This window comes from Danio rerio, chromosome 12, assembly GCF_049306965.1.
Source record: "Danio rerio strain Tuebingen ecotype United States chromosome 12, GRCz12tu, whole genome shotgun sequence".
NCBI lineage: Eukaryota > Metazoa > Chordata > Actinopteri > Cypriniformes > Danionidae > Danio > Danio rerio.
This window is the reverse complement of record NC_133187.1, coordinates 38037934-38060252: the sequence shown is the minus strand read 5'-3', so window position 1 is coordinate 38060252 and position 22319 is coordinate 38037934. Positions and strand designations below refer to the sequence as shown.

General features: G+C 35.4%; 1 protein-coding gene across 3 annotated transcripts in view; it reads right to left on the bottom strand.

Moving 5' to 3' along the window:
- map2k6 (mitogen-activated protein kinase kinase 6) overlaps positions 1–22319 on the bottom strand; it is a 51302-nt gene that overhangs the window by 23268 nt on the left and 5715 nt on the right. For 2 of the 3 annotated variants that reach the window (NM_001312870.1, XM_068224647.2), the window contains 2 exon segments: positions 1063–1111; positions 1304–1373. In NM_001312870.1, coding sequence (NP_001299799.1) covers positions 1063–1111; positions 1304–1373 — 119 coding nt within the window. 3 annotated transcript variants of the gene reach the window in all.

The window sequence follows — 22319 nt, the reverse complement described above, 5'->3', positions numbered from 1 at the left end:
AGAATTTATCCTGCATTTCTGACTTTTAATTTCCACTTTTTATTTCGTTTTTATCTTGCAATTGCTTGTTTACATTGTCATTCTGAGTTTATCATTTATTTCAAAGTTTACTTCTCATAATTATATCTCAATCGATAGTTTAAGTCTCACAATTTAGAGTCTGACATTTCTGTTTTCTTAGAATTCTTTACATTAGATTAGATTAGATTCAACTTTATTGTCATTACACATGTACAAGGCAACAAAATGCACTTTAGGTCTAACCAGGAGTGCAATAGCAGCAAGTGCAGGACATAGATATACGTTTTTAAGTGCTATTATAGAAAAACTATGATGATATTTACAGATGGATGTACTATGAACATGATACGCAGGTTGTATTAACTATGAACAGAGGTTTACAACAGATGAATACATGTACAGGTTGCTATTAATACTCAGAGGTATGCAGATAGATATAAACAATTACAAATGAATATGTATAGTGGGTATGTACAATTTAAGATGAACTATTGCAATGTAGTGCCATGAATATGTGCAATTTTATTTGTGCAAATATTAAATAATAAATAAAGCAGTTTTTTATGGAGAGAAGAGTATGTGGGGGGCAAAATTCTAAGTTTACATCTTAAAATTCAGAGTTTACAAGCTTGTATTTCCAAGTTTTTCTCTCAAAAAATATTATTTTCCATTTCACAAACCTAAATTTACATTTGTTAACATCTTTACATCGCAATTTAGACATTGTCCCACAATTCTGAGACTATATCTTATTGTTTTTTCATCTCAAGTTTTATCAATGTCTTAACAATTCTAGTTTTTATTTCCTCTGTTCTGTGGAAAAAGTCAGAATAACAAAAAAAGATTACGTAAAACCTCACAATTTTGAGAAAACAGACACAATTAATGCTTTAAATTCATTATAAAGTCAAAAAGCAGATTCATCATAAACAAAATACATGAGTCCAAAAGAATTAAACACCCAAATAACTAGATAAAGACGAAGAGGCATTTGAATAAGCACGATTCTGCTCAATTAAAAGAAAGGATGATAAAACGCACCTTTTCTCCAATGGTAACGTAGGCTTTGGAGTCCAGGTCTCTCGGGGGTCTGTGTGACAAAGAAATCCCATTGAGTGTCCTTGTCTGACACGGTAAATGACTCACAAACTGAAGCCAGCCTTAATTATACAACCTGTTCTACTTTCAGTTTCAGACATATTACACGATTTAAAAACCTGTTACCAATTATAAATGTTAAAAAGCACAAAATCAACTAAATTAAATCTGTATAAAATCTTACGTAGGAGCAGGTGCCGGTTTCTCGAACACCTCTTTTGGAAGCTTGAGCTCTTTTGGAAGCTTCTTTTTACCTGCAGAGAGAATAAAAAAGCAAAAACAATCATCATTATTATACATTACTGTTATACTGGTTTTGTTAGCAAAAACATCCTTTAAAGAAAGGAAAAAAAGCTTCAAAGTGAGATAAGACAACTCGAAAGGCCCATCTGAACAAAAAAGGCATTCAGAAATGGTCCTGAGAGATATAAAGCCCTTTCCTTTATTTCTGCTCCCCATGGAATTGCGAGATTCCCTATCGGATGAGCACTTACGGTCAGACAGCCCGAGCGGCTCCAGATCCTGGCTGGGTAAATGTGACAGAGCGAGAGAGTGCGAGGAGAGAGAGTGTAAAAGAGGGAGGCGAGACGGAAGGACCAGGTGTGTTTTCTCCATCTGAAGTGGGTCAGAGACGCAGGCGTAACCCATCATGAGTGACACCAACAATCCACAAACACAGCCCACACCCAAACTCCAGTCTGCCGTTTCAAACAATGTGGAGAACGTGCACTGAAGAGGTGCTGTCAGCAACATGTATGTGTCTAGGGCTGCACGATTTGGAGGAAATTGAACTGCAATTTATCCATCTCATCAAAATTGCAATTTATTATGTGATTTAGTACCATTTCATAAAAGAGCTACAGGTTTGATGCTGGTGGTTTTAACAGCACAAAAGAAAGACCAAGCTAGGACTGTCACAATTGTCAAAATATCGACTTATCGCACAACACATGGACATGAACTCAATCATTTTTGCTGATGCAATATATATATATATATATATATATATATATATATATATATATATATATATATATATATATATATATATATATATATATGCAATGTATATTTATATAGCCCATACATAAAAACCAATTCCAGCCACATTTTAGCTGATTGCGCAGCCTCTCTATCTTGTTTGAATGTGTCAGTATGGTTAAAAAACCTATAGTACTTTCTATAGATTACTTTAGTGTATTTTATAAAAATTTTTTTTTAAAAACTTAAAAAAATAAAATCACAGCATTTTTTATGAGCAATACAACAATATACAATTAAATAAGCATGTTCTGAAATATAACAGAAACGTGTCACTGTCTACTAAACTAATCAATTTTGTTTTACACATAACAAATGTGTGCTCATTTATTTGAAACTACAAAAATAGTAGTATTAGAACTAATTAATAATAGCAACATTAATAGCCTCTCGGTCTTTCTCGCACGCACACTCAGCCCACCTCACACGCATTTTGTCTCTCTCAGACACACACTTGCCCTCTCTAACGTGTACCTTGTCTCTTTGCTTTCGCTTAACTTTTGTCCAATCTGTCGTCTCGAACACGACGCATGTTCTTTACGGTGGTTGATTGGCATCCACCAATCCTACAAAGCATCACCGTTGTAAACAGGAATAAGTAGGCTAGACTGCAGCCAAAACGGAAAACGCATCACATTGTAACAATAACGTAGTTAATGTACGTAAAAAGTAATGCGATACAGTATTAGTTACCGTCAAAAGTAATGTTGTTATAGTAACGCATTATTGCACAACACTAATAATGAGTGGCATAAAATGGTCTTAAAATGACAATAATGTTGTTTATCATAATAAATTTTGGTGCAATATACCGTACAACAAAAAAATAGATTGAGATAATGCTTGGGCTAGGCCTGATTATGACTGATTATGCTACACTATGCTACTGTTTAGTTAAAACCTCATTAACATTATTCCCATTTTTTCCAATAGTGTTGTCAGTTGTCTTGACAAATTAAGAAACTACAGTATTTTAAATTCAATTAAATCAATTATATATAAAATCTTACATACAAACTTAAGATATAAAAAACCTTTAAATTTAAATTGTGTAACATTTTTCACATTGTTAATGTGCTTATAAACTGTCAGAACTTTCATAAACAATATGCTTGTTACCATATTTGATAGCGAATCTATTCATGATTTCAGTTTAAAAACGTTTACTAGTGCAGGCCTGTTGGTGTCTGCAAAAAGCAAGACTTCAGTCAAGGCCAAAGAGAAAAATAACGCCTCCCGCATCATTCAAATCACTTGCATAAAAATAAAAATAAAGATGGAAAAGGTTGAGGTGGGACCTAAATGCTTTAAGTTATTAATTAAAGGTGTTTTCTCTCGCTGTTTGTTTAGTCTGCATTACTGCATTCAGTGTGAAGCTGCACAATTAAACATTAAAAGATTGTGATCTTAATTCAAACCCGTGCAACATGAACGATAAATAAAAATGATTCCCATATGTTCATTAATCCCTCGAAGTGCTGCATTCAAATCTGTGTTTGATCAAGAGAGATTCAGTTTTTGCACCTTTTCAGTTAGTTACAAACAATAGAAGTACAAGGGATAACGATTTTTAGTTCAGAAATTAACTCTGATGTTTATGGTAAATATTAAAATCACTGTTTAATGGAACTTGACGCTAGTGAATGTTGTAGCAATTACATTGTTTAACCAGTAGGTGGTGAAAAACAACCATTAAAATGATGTTACTGAATAGGTTTTCATAAATGATTTACCTATAATGAAACATGAAGTTTTATATGTGAATTGTTGAATCAATAATTACAATAAACATGATCTGTTGAATATTATTTTTATATTTAGCATTATCAGCAGCAGTAGCAATAATTCTTCCTAGATTTTTTTTAAAATTAAAATTACAGGTTCTTAGTTGTTTGTTTAATGCTATTAATATTTTTGTATAAATGGAAAACAAATGACTGTCTCCTCCCTTTTTTGCTGATCTGAAAAATGGCCAAATCCGTGAGTCAAAAACCGTAGTGTGAGCCAAACCGTGAGATTTGTGATCCGTTACACCACTACAAGTTATGGATGAGATAATAACAATAATGCTCTAAATACGACCTTAAAAAATTATAGAAATAACTGTTTTGGGTCTGCACTGTGATCCTTGGACTTTTTTGGGACTATTCAAAGTTTTTTTTGCTTCAAACTGTTGCACTGAATCACATTTTAGTGGGTGTAATCAGTAAATCATGAAATAAGAATGAACAATAGCCGTCATTCTATGCTTGGAAAAAAATAGCAAAGCTAAATATGCATAAAGTGAAAAAGAAATATACTTTTATAAAATAATCTCACTTAAAACTCACAACATGAAAAAGAAAGTCAGTAAAAGGTGTGGCTTAAGCACAGCCCAGACCACACCATGAGGCTACAGACAGGAAACAAATGAAGATACACTTCCCATATTGCCACAATTTTACACAGAAACACCAGCAGCTCTTGTGCACTGTCAACCTTCACCCACAGCCCTGTTGTATTGCCCGTTACTCTATTGTTACGGGCTGAAAAGTTGTTCTGAACCTCTCCCACCTGCCTTTACATGCACAACAATAGCAACAGAAAGCTGACACTGAAAAAAAAAAATCACCAAGGACTCTGATTCCATTTTAAAAGCGAGGATACAAAACCACAAAACGATCACGTGCTTACTGCAGAAGTACATCACTGATTACGACTGCCAAAATAACTACAGCACAACTGGAAATCACTCCCTAGCAACGCTCCATTTTGAAAGCCTTAATCCTTTAAAAAAAATATCACACATGCTCACATGTTACAGGCCGACATTTGATAGCTTTCTTCAGAGTGATCAGATGAGCGATGAGGAGACAAGTCTGAGCTCAGTTACTGGACCTCTGTGTTAACTTTGTGAAAACTGTTGCATAAGCATTAAAAAACAGCCACTTCAAGCACTACAAACTAAACAAGTGCCCTTCTGTTTCATAATAATTCTGCTGATAATATATGTACGGAGTCAGCTGCTGGACATTTTACTTTTGAAGTGACCAAAAGTCAATTATTTTTTTATTTTACTGGCCATTAAAAAAAAACTGTTCACCCAAAAATGAAAGCTGGTTGTTATTTTATTCACTCTCAGGCCATCAAGACCCTGTTTACGCCTGGTATATTAGGTTTTGTTGATCTAATTGCAAATGATAAAGGTGTAAATGTGGCCTAAATAGTTAAAAAAAATTATTTTTGCCCACTTCCATAGGTAGTCAAAAATGCATTAGGTAGTGATGTAGATGCTTGTGTTTAACAAGTTCAAAGAGCAACAAAAGACCACTTGTTTAATGATTTAATTCTTGAACATCACAAATGAGACTAAAACTTTGCTGTCATTTCAACATCTGGTTTTGGGGCAAAAAGCTAAAAGCAAGTCTTCTCTTTCAAGTCATTGTGTACTTTTGTGGCTACTGGCTATCAGTGCAAAGAAAAAAAATAAATTGACAACCAGTGGCTTTATAAATAGTGACTAATAATAACAAAAATAAATAACAAATAAAAAGTGTGTTGAGGAAAACAAAATTTAAATACTGAAATTGTTAAAGGTAATTTCAGTCTAAAATGGCTAATTTCACAAAAAAATGCTCACATGAAGTGCCCAAGAATGTTTGTAGAAATTTAGGTTTATGAATGTTTTAATTCATGTAAAAATTATGAATATGCTATTTTTATTTAATGTGACAAAACATACATACTTTCAGTCAGCAAAATAAAACTAATATTTTAAAACATTCAAAGCTTGTGTGTGTGTAGTGCTTAGCATAAATGACTACACCCCTCACACATCTCTCTTTTAAATCAACATTTTCTATATGCCTTACAATACTGTATTTGTGTATATTGTGTATTAGATTAGTCTGTTCCAAAGCCAGCAATGGAACTAATCCAAAAAACAAAACAAAAAACTTAAAATCAGAATCAAACAAATTAGTACACCTAAAGTCAAATTAATATGTTGGGTTAAATCAAAAATAAAATTGAAATAATCATATTATATATACACACACACCACACACACACACACAATTTAGTTGAAATTTTGTAGATTGTAATTTGTTGTTGCAATAACTTATTTGAATTTCAATGTAGTATCTTACTATTCCTAAATATGTTCTGCGACAATCTCTTATCTTAATGGATAAAACTGTTTAATAAAACATTTTGTTTAAATGCACCAAAAAACTAGTTACAAATATAAATTTTCAAATAAGCTAGTACTCATTCTGTAGCATATAAACACATATCGATCGATTGATATACAGTTGAAGTCAGAATTATTAGCCCCCCTGAATTATTAGCCCCGTTTATTTTTTTCCCCAATTTCTGTTTAACGGAGAGAAGATTTCTTCAACACATTTCTAAACATAATAGTTTCAATAACTCGTTTCTAGAAACTGATTTATTTTATTTTTCCCATGATGACAGGAAATAATATTTGACTAGATATTTTTCCAGACACTTCTATACAGCTTAAAGTGACATTTAAAGGCTAAACTAGCTTAATTAGGTTAACTAGGCAGGTTAAGGTAATTAGACAAGTTATTGTATAACGATGGTCTGTTCCGTAGACTATCAAAAAAATATATAGCTAAAAGGGGCTAATAATTTTTATCTTAAAATGGTTTTTAAAAAATTAAAAACTGCTTTAATTCTAGCCAAAATAAAGCCAATAAGACTTTCTCCAAAAGAAAAAATATTATTAGACATGTTCTGTTAAACATAATTTGGGAAATATTTAAACAAAAAAAAAAATTTCAAAAGGGCGCTTATAATTCTGACTTCAACTGTATATAGCGATAGCTAAAAAAACACATAACTATCGACTAATGAACAAACTCCTATGGAATCATGTCATAAAAGGATTTCAAACACAACTGAATGAGGCGAGTAAAAACAATAAATGTGTTTTTTTCCCATGCTTTCAGATGTATCAGCAACACAGAGCTGCAGTTGACCAATAAGTGAAACAAAAAGCTGTCAAAAATTGCAGAATGACTACCTTCAATTTCAAAATAATGCCAAGTACAGTCACTTTTTTGACTGTTTAGTAAACGCTAAAGATTGAATCCTGATTATAGAACCGGTTTTTACTGTCAACATGTACATAAAAAAAATTCAATATTCAATTAATTGTGTATCCCTAATAACCCTCTCACTGCAATTTGTAACTTTGTTTTATTGGCCAAGTCTTATCAATTCGTACAACCTTATTCGTACAGTTTAGTACAATTTGCTTATCCCCCAATGACAGTTGTGTTAAGGGGTGGGGTTTGGTGCCACGCTTCCTTTTAAAAATTTTAAGTTTTTGTTCGACTGAACTAAAAACAAGTTAGCCACTAAACTCACAGAACGTAAAATAGCTATGTTGCCCCATGAGATCAGACTGGCCCTACGGCATACGTTTATTTGACAGTTGTTGACAGGCATTTGATGACTGAAAAAAATCTTCACGTTCCTCTGAGGGTAGAATATAGGGCTGCTCGATTTTGGGAAAAATCATAATCACGATTATTTTGGTCATAATTGTAATCACGATTATTCAAAACGATTATCCGTTGAAGTCAAAATTATTAGCGCTACTGAGAATAGTTTTTTTTAAATAAATATTTCCCAAATTATTTTAAACAGAGCAAAGAATTTTAACAGTATATCCTCTAATATTTTTTTTTCTTCTGGAAAAAGGATTATTTGTTTTATTTTAGCTAGAATAAAAGCAGGTTTAAATATTTTGAAACCCATTTTAAGGTCAATATTATTAGCCCCCTTAAGCAATATATATTTTTGATTGCCTGCAGAAGAAACTACTGTTTCTTGTAGATTGTAATTCTACTGATTCTACTAGTAGAATTTTGAAAAAATCTGACATTGCAATATTTTGTTTTGCTGCAATATATACTGTGATATGAATAGAATTTGACCAAATCTCTTAAATAGCTCTATTTAAAAAGATTTAATTAAATAAATTGCCTGGAATGATCAAGTGTTTTTCTACGCAGTGCATCTGCATAAAACATAACAAAATTACAAGCATATATAAAAATGCTAAAACTTAAATGGTGCTTTATGGTTTTCTGTGGAGTCTAACAGTATTGAAATATAGAAATTGATCAATCAAGCATAAAATAACATGGTTATAAATCATTTATACAATAATATTTAATACTATCATTATGCTTTAACCTTTAATAAATAATTAAATACTGCGATGTGATTACTGCAGATACACATATTGCGATATCAATGCTCAAACAATATATTGTTCAGCTCTATCTGAGGGCATGAGAGCAAATTAACAGCAAGTTTTCATTTTTGGGTGAATCTTTTTTAATAAGGCAGCATGAGCGAAAGCTGGCGGGGTGTCAAAAGCGAGAAGTGTCAAATGCTAAACAATCCAGCAGTATAGTGATTCAACAACCTCCAGCAATTGAATGTGTCAATGTAAAGGCAGATGCAGAGGCGGCTCTGTGAGCTGGAACATGTACTGACGTGCTCAGCAGACTGGAGGAGCTCTTTCATCCATGCTGAAGCCACCATCAAATCAAGAAGAACCAAACGCATGCATGCAGATAAACACATATTGCACTTATTCTGGTGGTGTAAACATGAAGTCTGCTTGTAAATAAATCGGCTCTTGAAGTGGTTGGCAATTATTGCTTGCAAAAGAAAGATAAATAAGGTTTGTTCTTTAACAGAACCACTGTATAAAGCCCTCCACTTAAAGGCCGTGTGAAGTTCAACGTGGGGTTGGTTCACATAACAAAAACAGCTAAGATTATGCGTTATTTATGCTGTGCCTGTAGACGGTGATGTCATTTTGTAAATGAACACTACACGTCTGTGCACATATAATTCTAGTCAATGTAGTTCATTGCTGTTGTGTTGACAAGTAACTGTGCATAACTATAGACCTAACATCAAGCGATATTTTTACAAAAATAATGTTTATTATTATTTTAATAGTTTTATATTTTTCAAAAATTAAATTTTTAACGATACATTTTTAATAATAGTATTATTTATAGTATATTATTTTATCAGTCTTTTATTAATTTTACTTTATACTTGTTTAGATTTTATATCAGTAAATCAATAAATGACCTCAATTAAACTTTAAACTTAGAAATTGTGTTCTAACTGTTACAGTTTTTTAATAGTTCATGTTTTTTGTTTTACAAAAGTTAAATTATTAAATATAATTTTTAGACTGTAATATATATGAGCACTATCACACGAGTAGTAGTGCAATATGACTGTATATCGGCACTGGTGGGAGGCGTGCGTTGGCTTAAGACCTTAGTGTCTCTCCACGATATACAGCCATATCAAACTGCTACTCGTGTGATATTGTATTTATACAACAGTTCGATGACATAATTGTGTATATAAAAAGAAAATCAAACACCTAGAGAGTCTCAAAAATCTTTTTGCACCAGGAACTGCCTTCTTCTGCCAATCATTTACATCTGCAACTGAGTGTCAGACCAGCAGAAACCGTTGCTTAAAAACACTTCCCTTTAGAGCTAGTATTCGAATGATTCCCTAGCGCAATGTCTAAAGCAGGGGTGGCCAATCCTATTCCTGGAGAACTACCTTCCTGCAGATTTCAGTTGCTACCCATATCAAACACACCTGAACCAATTATTTAGGACCTGAACACCAAGTGATAATTACGAGCAGGTGTGTTGATTATGGGTTGCAACTGAAATCTGCAGCAAGGTAGCTCTTCAGGAACAGGATTGGCCACCCCTGGTCTAAAGTGATCACAAAACGGGAATTTTGCTCACATTTTAAGATTGTAAGGCTGAGCAGCATGAAATGCCATCAGTCTACAGACACTTCCAAAGAAAGTGACGCTTAAAGTTCCACCACAAGATGGCGACAGAGACCACATAAGTACTTAGGGGAGAAAAACAACGGCTGTGTCCAAAACTGCATACTTCCATACTATATAGTACACTAAAATCAGTATGCGAGCTGAGTAGTATGTCCAGTATGTGAGTAGTACCTGGATGACTTACTACTTCTGGTGAGATTCTGGAGTGCGCTATCCCATGATGCCCCATGAGCGAATTCATGAATGGGAGTGAAGCGCACAATAAGGTAGCGTGACCATGACAAAATGGCGAATGTAGTACGTCCGAATTCCATTCATACTTTTCACATTTATACTGTATAGAACGTACTTTTCTAACGGCTGAGTAGTACGTTTACATTCAAATGCAATACCAACTAGGTATTAGGCGTATTACTAAGTAGTAGGCGGTTTCGGACGCATCCAACATTTTCCCAGCGCAAGTTTTAAGCTACAGCAGAACAAATCATTATAAATCAGGTAAGTGACTTTCTAAGTCAATCTCTCTCTCTTTTGTAGTGCTTATACCACAGAAACTGGTAGTGTTTGCTTTGCTCTGGTTTTTTTGGAGTTAATTATTGCACAATCCCAATTGCAACAGAGAAATACTGGGAAATCTCTGTAGACTGATGTCATTTCTTGCCATTTGGCTTTATAATCTTAAAATGTGAGCTTAAAATGTGAGATATTTTGTCATCACTTTAGACATTATGCCAGAGAATCATTCAAATACAAGCTCTAAAGTGACGTGTGAACTGGCAACGGTTTCTGCTATTCTGATGATCAACTGCAGATGTGAATGAATGGCAAAAGAAAGTAGTTCATCATACAAAAGGATTTTTGTGACTCTCCATATTTTATTTTATTTTTTATAACACAATTATGCCTTCAAACTGTTGTATAAACACAATTTCACACTCGTAGTGGTGCGACATGGCTGTATATCAGCTCTGCTACTCGTGTGATATTGCTCAAAAAATATTTAGCTATACAACCAGACCTAATCTGAACCCAAGGTTTCAAGTTTTTTGTTAATGTTTATAGGTTTACAAAACAACACCGATAATAAATCAAAAAAGCTGACTTAAAATAGTACAGACCTATTCTAAACCCAAAGTTTACCTACAGACTATTCCCACAGTTTTCAATAGCAGTAAACAAGAGGTTAATTTAAAAAAAAAAGCACAAACACACACACACACACACACACACACACACAGCGCATGATATCAGTGCATGTGCAAGTGTATGGGGAGCACAAGATAGTGAGAGGTCAGAAAAAACTTCAACAGATTATGTAATCATCAAGTATTGGCAGGAAACAAAGCTATTGTTCAACAGCAAAGAGTAAATTAACTTCTAAATGCTACTTCACTTACCTATATTTGCAGCGGTTATATAAAATATTATTTAAATAACACTAATAAAGGGTTAGTTCACCTAACATTTAATATTTACTTACGGTTTACAAATTCTCAAGTGGTTGCAACCTTTTAAGAACTTTTTTTTTCTACTCAACAAAATAAGTCAATTTGAAGAATGTTCAAAATTACCAGCCATTGACATCCATATTAAGAAAAAACATACACTATGGAAGTCAATGACTATCAACATTCTTCAGATGGTTTCACTTATATTCAACAGAAGGAGGTTTGAGTAAATAACAGAATTTAATTTGTGTGCGTACCATCCCTTTAACATCAAATAGCTGAGCAGCAAGAAATCAAATTCTCTCTTCACCGAACTCGGCCTTCAAACTAAATGAAAAGCACGCAGTGTTTAGGTATGTCAGACATGCTTGCAAAACCTTCAAAAAAAGACGTTTCAATAAATCAAATGCCTAATTCGTAGCTTCATTCAACACAGAGAGTTTCACATATAAGCATCATTGCTAACGTCTGGCCTCAGGTGACAGTAAGCAATGTCAATCCAATCACTGCAGTGTTTCATAATCTAACTTTTCATCCATGAGACCCCTTAACCATCATCACAAAACCCTAGCTCTCCAAAATCCCACTCAAAACGCAGAATTCCAACAATCTCAAGAGTTTCTCAATGGAATTTCAGGGACCATGAGGAGGGCTGGTGAATTCAAGAGAAAGAAAGAGAGAAAGAGAGAGAGATGAAAATAACTTGTCTCAGTCTGCCGGCTGTTTGGCCCCTCTGACCGCACTGGCAGTTTGTAAGACACTCTATACTTCCAAAGATGGCAGACCCTTTGGGTTACAGCAGATGGGGAAACGGCTTTAGATCCAATGTCGTCACTGCCACTCACTAAGCTTCCTCTAGCAGAGACAATCCAGGAATGACATCTCATCTCCATATAGACAGACAGATAATGTTGCTCATTAAAGCATGCATAAAAGGGTGAATAAAATAACCATTGACCATTTTCTGATTGACCTGCTATTGACCTTATTCTGCAATGCTGACGCATGTTTTGCTATTGTTTTTGAACTTCTGATGCATTTGCCTATGGGAGAAATGACTAGGAATGATAAATGGTAGACAACGGTCAAACTGCTTGCTCTACAAACAAGTGTGTGCATGACAAAACATAAAGAGTAGAATAATATGATAAGAAAATGTCAGTTTATAACATCAAGCAGCCTAATGTGAAGTTTATAACATCTCAAAATCAATGCAAGTGAATGAGATTGGAAGTCTCAAGCCAAGAAGATTCCAATGGCTGCGCCAGTTCTTACGAAAATAAGATTTATTTGTTTCAAGCTGCTATAAAAAAAAAAATCAGCAATGAATAGTTTTTCTTCATTTATTTATGCTTTTGAATTTATTCAATTCAAGATTTTGATGTTGAAAAGTTAGAAAAACTGAATTTTGACATTTTTACTAGTTTGAAGTTATATTTCCTGGGTTGACATTGCAAATGTCTGTAAACTAGATTTTCTTAACACCTATAATTGACAGAAATCAAGGTACAATACTGTAATTCATAAACATAAATGAACGAAAAACACTCATTAAATCACAAAACAGGAAAACGGTTTATGCCTGTCATGAATAATTAGTAGGACTGCCAGTAGGTGGTAGCTCATCCATGTCTATATCAGTGATACATTTAATAATTTGTTTAAACTAAAACTAAGCGACATGGGCAAATAAATATAAATATATATATTCGGCACATGTAGTTGACTTATCAAATAGCTGTGCTATACATTAAGAAAGGAAAAAAGAAGAAAAAATCATTTTTTTACGAATATAACAATAAATAAATAAAATAAACAATTTTGCCAGATTTAGTTTTACATTTAATTAATTTTGTATTTTTGTAAACTAATAGTTATAGTAATAAATAGTTGAATTCATTATATTTACACAGTCAACATTTGAAGTGAATCACAAGCTTTCACCAAACTTGTCCTAAAACTATTGAACAACACATATTCTTGTCTATAATAACTATAATAATAATAATAATAATAATAATTCATGTATTTATAAGGACCGTAAATTCCTAACTCTAAACAATCCTGCTAATTCATGTCAAATGTATGTAAAATCAAGTGGCTAAATCCATTTAAGAACACGCAAGCACACAGCCAATGTACACTACTACACACTTTCATGTACAAAAGGATGCATATGTGACAACCAGAAGGATGCAGCTTGGGACAGAAGACCAGCTCAATAGAGCAACACTGACTCAAGTAAACCAATTTTAATTTTTCTAACTTATTTTAAGTTATAGTCTCTCAAAACAAATTATTTTTACGTGAATATTCTGACATCCTCACACATAAGAAAAATCAAACGAAAGCTACATTCTACCATGAAGTAAACTATGACCATGGGTATAACTATATTTTCCTCCAAGCACGAGAGAATACCAGGAGGCATCCTGATTCCTCGAAGTATGGCAAGTCAAAGCGCAACCAGAGGGTGGAGTCCTTAACCTGTTGACACTCAATCTCAGCCTCCACTTCTTCCACGAAGGCCAGCCGCAGTCACACTAAGTGCTCTGTATGCATTTACAAATCTTTTATTCTGCACTTAGCATAATTGGTTGTGACATACAGTATATTTTGAAAGCCACATAGATGTGTTAACTCAGAATGTAGCCATTAGAAAGCAGCACAGAAATGATAACAAGTCTCACAATTTTAAAAGAGCCATTTTGAAGGGATAGTTCACCCAAAAATGAAACTTCTGTCATCATTTACTTGACTCAAACCACAGTTTTTGCTTCTGTTGAACACAAAAATAATTTTTTTGAAGAAAACTGAAAACCTGTAACCATTCCATAGTTGGAAAACAAACATTATGGAAGTCAATAATGAGTAAATTCTCTTTTTTGGGATAAAATATCCATTTAAAATGCCACAAGCTTTTTTATGAAATTTTAAATGCTTTATTAAGACCTTCATTTCCATAAAGTCGATTTGACCTGCATAACAAGGAGGTTTTTTTTTGCTGTGCAGAATTAATTAGTCTTGTCATTTGCAGAAAGAGATTATTTCCTGCATGTGAGAGGGTTTTACACAACTGTGAATGCGGGGCCAAGCAAAGGCTGTCTTAATATCGAACACATTTTGGCTTCATTTGGTTGACAACAGAAAGAAATTTACTGCCCCCTGCAGAGAATCTTCTTCCCCTGGGCGTCTTAAACACTCAATCTTTTTTTTTTTATGAAGATAAATGATGTAATCACTATCTGTAACAATCACCAAGACCGTATTTTGATGCAGGCTTATGCACAATTTATTTGTTTATGGTGCAGTAGTTTCTGCATGAATTCTGTATGACAGATGCCAAAAAAATTAAATAAACAGAATGTGTAATGTAAGGACCCTCGAAAAGTGTTACATTTATCAATGCAAATTTAGGTAAAATATGAAGAAACCAAAGCATTATTTATTTATTTTTTTAATCTAGCAACTGGGTTTGCCTAGATATTACATACAGTAAATTATAATCTGGCCTAATATGTAACTAGGCATGGGACGATAGCAATTTTCAAGGTAAACCGCAGTTTGGAAAAGTCAAAGTTTTGAAACCGCCAACATTTTCTGCTATACCGTTCCTAAAGCCCTCCCTCATACTGTAAGATTTCAGCCACGATTCTGTCATCTGAGACAAATTTGGGAAATTCTAAAAGATTCCTGAAATCCTAGGCTAAAATCTGTGATCTTTGATCATTGGTTTGACATGTTAACTGACAGCCGCTTAGTGCTCGTTGTGATCAGATTTTTCCTCCGATGAAGTTCTGGTAGTGTCTGAAGATTTTAGACACTTTCCTGAAGTGTGACAACAGCTGCGATGAGCGTCAATCCAAGAACCAGTAGGAGCGTAGAATCTGATGACGCGATACATACAACAATTCAAATGACCGCGGGGAATTTCAAAGCAGTTTTTTTCTTCCTGGTTAAATTATTGAGACTCGCTATGTGCAAAATTGCAGCTACAGATTGTTTATGTTTGCTGTAAGGAATCATTTCAGACAGGCCCGTGCAGAGACAGTTCAAAGGGCATGTGCAGGATAAATAATCTGATGAAGGGAGAGCGGGGGGAGGGGGGGTATGTTGTTGTCGTCGTCGTCGTCGTCGTCATCGCTGTGCGCGCGTACCAAAGAGCGGTGTTGTCGCGGGGGCACTTTTGATCATTTTGGAAGGGCACTTTCTATCCAAGACTAAAAAGGGCATGTGCACTGCACAGGTTGAGCCCTATGTGTGCACGTGCTTGATTTCAGAACGCGGGATAGTGAAAGTGTCATGGGTGGATGATGTCAAACTCCGTGGGTGTTTTCTGTTTGGCGTATCTTCATTGTCGTTCAGTCTGACTTTATGACAGCTGAGATCTAACAGTGTGGCATGGAAGCCATATTCGTGCAGTCTGACATGCTACAATTGTTCAGGAATATAAAAAATAAATAAATTAATTAATTAATTAATTATATATTGCACAGTTAGAGCAGGCCTTAAAGTACGTGTAATTTTTTTAAAATGTTTTTTTATTTATTTATTTATTTTAGCTTTTTTAGGACAACAGTATCTCCAGCAAAAAAAATACCCAAGGATGCCTTTTAAATCGTAAAGAAATCTGTGTTTTTTTTTTAAACTAATGAAGTTTTATAAATGAATTTCGAGAGAAGCACATGATATGACTGATCACAGCTGGCGTCACATCAATAATCATTGCTAGTCCAACCAGATATCATTGGTAGACTATTCAGATGAACTCCAGCCTCCAATAAATAAGCCTATTCATCCTACCTTCCAACGACTCAGTATTGGCATGTAGGTGTCTTCAGGAGAGGAATATCAACGAACGTGAATTTTCAGGCAGATCGGACATTGTGTGGCTGAGTTATAAGTAATTTTTCAGCAGTTTTTCCAAAGTTGCCAGCAGGTGGCGCTATAACTGTAACTGGATATTGGCATGTAAACATTTTCAGGTCAGGACTCTTATAAAACATGTGAATTTTCAGCCAGATCAGACGATGTATGCCTGAGTTATAAAACTTCTTGTTCAACGGCGAAACACTTGACTTTGTCAACGGCCTTTAACAGAAACTCTAGACCACAGGTGTCAAACTCAGTTCCAAAAGGGCCGCAGCTCTGCACAGTTTAGTTCCAACCCTAATTAAACACACCTGATCAAACTAATTGAGTCCTTCAGGCTTGTTTGAAACCTACAGGTACGTGTGTTGGAGCAGGGTTGGAACTAAACTGTGCAGGGCTTTGGCCCTCCAGGAATTGAGTTTGACACCCCTGCTCTAGACCTTCACAATTTAACATCACAAAGTGCTTTGGATTAAACTAACAAAACTTGGATTTGATATGATAAAATTTCTAGGAGGAGTTTGTTACACTGTAAAACATGTAATTTCCAGCTGCCAGCGGGTGGCACTATAGCTGTAACTGAATATTGGAATGTAAACGTCTTCAGGTAAGGACACTTATCAAACATGTGGATTTTTAGGCAGATCAGATAATGCATGCCTGAGTTATAACAACTTCCTGTTGAGTGGTGACAGACACGGTCTTTAACGAAAACTCTAGATTTTCACATGTAATTTCACGCTGTAATTTAACATCGCCAAGGCCTTTAGATGACAAAATCCAATTTTGGTGTTGATCGGATGAAATCCCTAGGAGGAGTTCGTTAAAATACAACACCTGGAAATGGCGTTGAACTGTACTTTTTCAACACAGGTAGTTAATAATATCCGACTTCCTGTTGGGTTTAAGATTTCATACTTTTTTGTAGGTTTTGGCATGTTTGATGTGTGTGCCAACTTTCGTACATGTGTGTTTAACGCAACTTGGGGGACACTCCGTCAAATGTGCATAGGTGGCGCCGTCGAGTCACTCTGTCACATCCACTTCCGAAACCGATAACAAACGTAATTTTGCCACTTCTGGTGTGTGTGAAAAGTTTTGTGAGTTTTCGGGCATGTTTAGACCCTCAAAAATGTGGTTCATTCTAGAGAAGAAGAAGAAACGGAGCAATTCCAATAAGGCCTATGCGGTGCTCAGTCCCCAAAAAATCTATTTATTATAAAACATTTAATGCATGCTTAGTTGTTGTTTTTTTCTGCAAAAACAACTGGCTGAATGTACAAATCATATATACTTTCCTTTCACTAAAGGTCACAATGATAAGATGATGAGCCTGTTTTGTTACTTTAAGAATAGCATACCTTGAAATGTTGATAAACCAATCAGAATCAAGACTTTCAGAGAGCAGTGTAATACGCAATTCAAAATCTAATTATTCAACCTATAGATATCAATTAAAAAAAATGTAGTCATATGCACAAATACTCATTCATAAATGTGTGACCCTTCTAAAAAAACAAACACCATTTCCCCCAAATGAGGCATCTAAGGAAGTAATCTCTGATTTCCTAGAAATGTATTTCCCTCCTTGATCGCACTAAGCCCAAAGCAGTTCTTTCTTGGAAAGCCACGCAGCTGGTAATGCTATGGAAAGAGACACCCTGGCTGCCTTCAAGAGAAAACCCTAAAAGTGGTCAATTATTCAGAAGTCTGCAATAAGATGGATCAATGTCAGAATGCAGTTCCTGCAAAGCAGCATAGCTCACGTCCCACAGAAGAGAGAGAGAAAGAGAGAGAGAGAGAGAAAACAAAAAGACAGACAGAAAGGGGCCTCTAGACAGGGCCTCCCAGAGAGCCAACAGAGTCATCATACTGGTCACTCCCAAGCGATTCAGCAAGAGGAGGACAACTCCCAGACTTCACATTACCCCATTAAACACTGCTTATAAAATGCATGCCATGTAATGCTTGCTCTACATAGACTAGGAAGCAAACCAACATGCAGGATGTGATTTGCATACAAGTTTCCAGTCTAGATTCCAAGCCTTGAACTGCAGCACGCATGCATTCATTCATTCATGCAAAAGCATGCTGGAAAGACAGGACGGGACGACATCATTCTCAGTGCACGCAGCAAAAAGGTGAAAGGTCTGGTTTAGGGGGGGTGGATCAGCTGCACAATGCTTGGAACAATCCTCACGCTATTGCATCAAAACTGCACAGCAAGGCTGGACGGTCACCAACAATCGAGTTGTCGAGAATAGGGGATTTAGTATCTCTGTGGTCTATTAGCATGACAAACGTGACAATTGCGTATGGCGGCAACATGGTGCATAGCAGCAGGACCGGCTGCACGGTGGGGCCATCGATTCGCTGTGTGCGCCGCTGGGGCCAGAGCAAACTCAATGAACTAGGGGCCAACAAGCACAAAATAGACCCCCGCTGACATAATTTGGGCTGCTCCAGATCACTTCCACCCAGACAAACAGTTGCCAAGTTTTTAAAAGAGTATACGTGCATCTGCTTTAAGAAAAACGTGTTTTAAATCTGCTTTCAGTTTTCAGTTTTCTGAGCTATGCACCTTTACGGCATTTGCACACACTCAAATGAAATCTGAAGTATGCAAATAAACTGGTGTAAAGCTTGCATATGCATTGATGAAAATGCATAACTTCCGCATAATATCTGCTTATTTTAAGAAACAAGTGTTTTTAAAAGAAACAATGCACACTTTCATTCAGAATGACCTGCTTTAAGGGAGAGTTTGCCCAAAAAATGAATACATTTTTTCATCCTTTAAACATTTTCAGACTCAATGGGGTCTAAAAATGGCATTTCCACAACAGAGAGAAAGAAGGGGATGAGTAAATTATTTTTGGCTGAACTCCCCTATTTGTAAGCCCCCAATACATTTAAATTTATTATTACATGTGCATGTAGTGCATGTTTTTTTTTTTTTTTTGGCCCCGAGCAAACAGTGCGCGCGTCGCCACATTTGACTTGAGTTGAATGTGAATCACTTTGAAGAGATTTTGTCTGAAAAAGATCATACAGATAAACAGTTGATCAATAATTATTGGCTAGAAATTGCAACAGTTGTGAGAAAGGAGCAAAGTGTTTGTTAAAAAGTTTGTAAAAACCTGAGGGATTAATTTGTTAAAGCCAAAAGAGGTCATGGCAAAAGTGGGGACCCAGGTACGCAATTACAGAAATATGTTTTTCCACCAGTCATGGCTTTTACACTGATGTATATGTTGCAATTTTGAATGTAAAACAATTTGATAGTTACAAAACTTTAATTAAGGAACACATTATGCCTTTAATAACTGGAAAGGACAATATACTGATGCCCTGTTTTTCTAGGCTTTATTGGTGATAATGGTCAGGAATGTTTGACCATTATTGCCTTTTTAGCATAAGATGATGATGGAAACTAACCAGACAGTAAATGTGTGAATTGTGGAGCGGGCTAAAGCTATAAAACAAGATATGTATTAAGTAAATGTGCTTTTTCTTTTTTGCTTTTTTTTGCCATAATAAAAAATATATTTGTAGACCAACTCATGTTCTGTTGTCATTAATATTTTAATAAACTTTAATAGATAGAACTATCCGAGATATGAACAAAAGCAAGTGATGCATCAAAGTTTGATAAAAAAAAATTCTGGAAAAATTATAAAAATCTTTATAATCATTAAAATAATTAGTAAAAGCAATAAAAATAATTTGTTAAAAAATCATGAACGATATTAATGATATGACGTAGTTCTGGAAAATTTCTATTTCTCTGTTTATCCGTCTGACTTTATAGTCAAAACAACACCAACCCCCCCCCCCCCCCCCCCTTCTTTTCACAGCCCCCTGTTGTTTTAAAGAATAGCCTCGTCCATTTCGCGAGGTGTGCACGCAGTCAGTGGAGGTGCGCGATGCGGCACTAGGCGAAAGTATAAATCCAGCTTGACGTGTCTCTAAAACAGACATAAGGCAAACAAATAAATGGCAAAACAAATATACTGTATGTGTGTGTGTGTACGTGTGCCTGTGTGTGCACTGGCAAGCCCAAGTAAAGCCTGGTTTATACTCAACGCATTCGCTAGAGTACAAAAGCCTCGTCTGTTTTGTGAGAAGCGCGCGCAGTCAGCGGAGGTCTGAGGCGCCTGGCGGAAGTAATAATCAGACTTAAGGCTCCGATGTTCGGTTTGACCACATGTCAGAGGTAGTTGCATGTACTTTTGCATGTGTCCACTAAGGTTGGGCGATGTCGACCAATTTGGCATTGTGTAATGTCTAATGGTAAACATTGCGATGTTATGGCATCATCGTCGTAGGTGGCTGTAAATTAATTGTTTATTAATAATTAATTAACTCATGACAAATTAATTATTTGTAGCCGACCGTTTCAACTACCTGACCAGCATGCTCTTTGTTTTACCCATAAACAAATCATAAGTAAAAGATAAGTTACACACAAATTACCACCTGTCAATCACTTTTTCTGCGGGACTCTGGCATGAATAGGCAGAGTGATCTGTGTTGTTATAATAGCGTTGACAAACTTGGCTGTAAAAAAGGGTACACAACCAACAGAACCAATCAACAGTATCTGAGATTTTCGCTAAAATTACTAAGTACATCCTCTGAAAAAAACAGTTGATAGGTGCCGAGCAACAACAAAAGAGCACGAGCTCAAAGCGCGTTAAACGCTAAAGGAAGCGAAGCACCTCATGTTTTCCACGCGCTTTTAGACACAATATGATTGACTGGTCTTAAAAATTACATGATTCTGTGATACACCATTGTTCCACTATCCAAAGTAATCCCGCACCACAGATATTGACTTTTTTGGGATACCTAAGCTGCACTCATCATCCCTGTTTATGCAGGCTATTTGTCTTTAAAGGGCCATGAAACCCCCTCTTTCTGTTCAAGTTTACCTCAGAATTCTTTTAAAAATTCACGAGCAGAGGGAGAAGTGGGCGTGGCCAGCAGAGCAGGGTAAAAAGAGAAGAGCGAATAACTGTTGTCAGTGGTCTCACAAAAGAGACACAAACTGTAAGGAGACCCATGCTTTTATAGTTTACAAAGCTAAAATGCCATGAAATGAACAGTGATTTAATGTCCTGCTACATTTGTTATTCATAATGTCACATACACATAACCACAATTTATATCATTATAAAGATAATCGTGTTTATATAAACACTATAAATAAGAGGACTTCTCTACTCCTCAATCCCCACGTCTGACTGCAGACACAGTGGACAGCAGTGCAGCTATTTCAACCATTAGCCCTGCCGGTAATGCGGAGGATTTTAAACATAGGTGAACACAGCAGCATGGATATAGGCAATGTGTCTGAATGGTAACAAACTCAACTGATAAAAGACAAATTCCGCCATTCTCCAATTCTCGTTTCAACTCTCCCAACAAAAATGCTTGCTATACACAAACAGCCTTGCTTTATCAGCCCTGACAGCATCGCGGGAAAAAACATGCAACAAAACCAGTGGATCATGGAAACAAACACAAACGTCCCTTCATGAACTGCTAAATACTATGTGCCGTGTGCAGAGTTCGGAAAGCAGGTGCTCTCATGAATAATTAAGAAACAGGGTCTTCTCAGAGGATAAGAAAACTCAGCTATGAATAATAATGAGAAAGCGACGAGTCATTACTTTACTAGCAGATTCGCGCATCATCACCGATTTTGATTCTCCTTGAAAATTTATTTTAAACCCAGAAGATGAAATTAGCTGACAAAAGCTCAAAATTATTCAGTTTTCCCCACAATTAAAGCTAACAAGTGATAACCTGTCTTAAATGATGCACAACACACACAAATCTGTTTTAAAAAATAAAAATTAAAAAAATACTTCAGGTTTTTTTTTACTTTTAAGCTCAGTCTCCTGTTCTTGCGCAGTGTTTAGGTGCGTTGAGTTATAATTGGTTCAACAACTTACTGCATAAAAATAGTG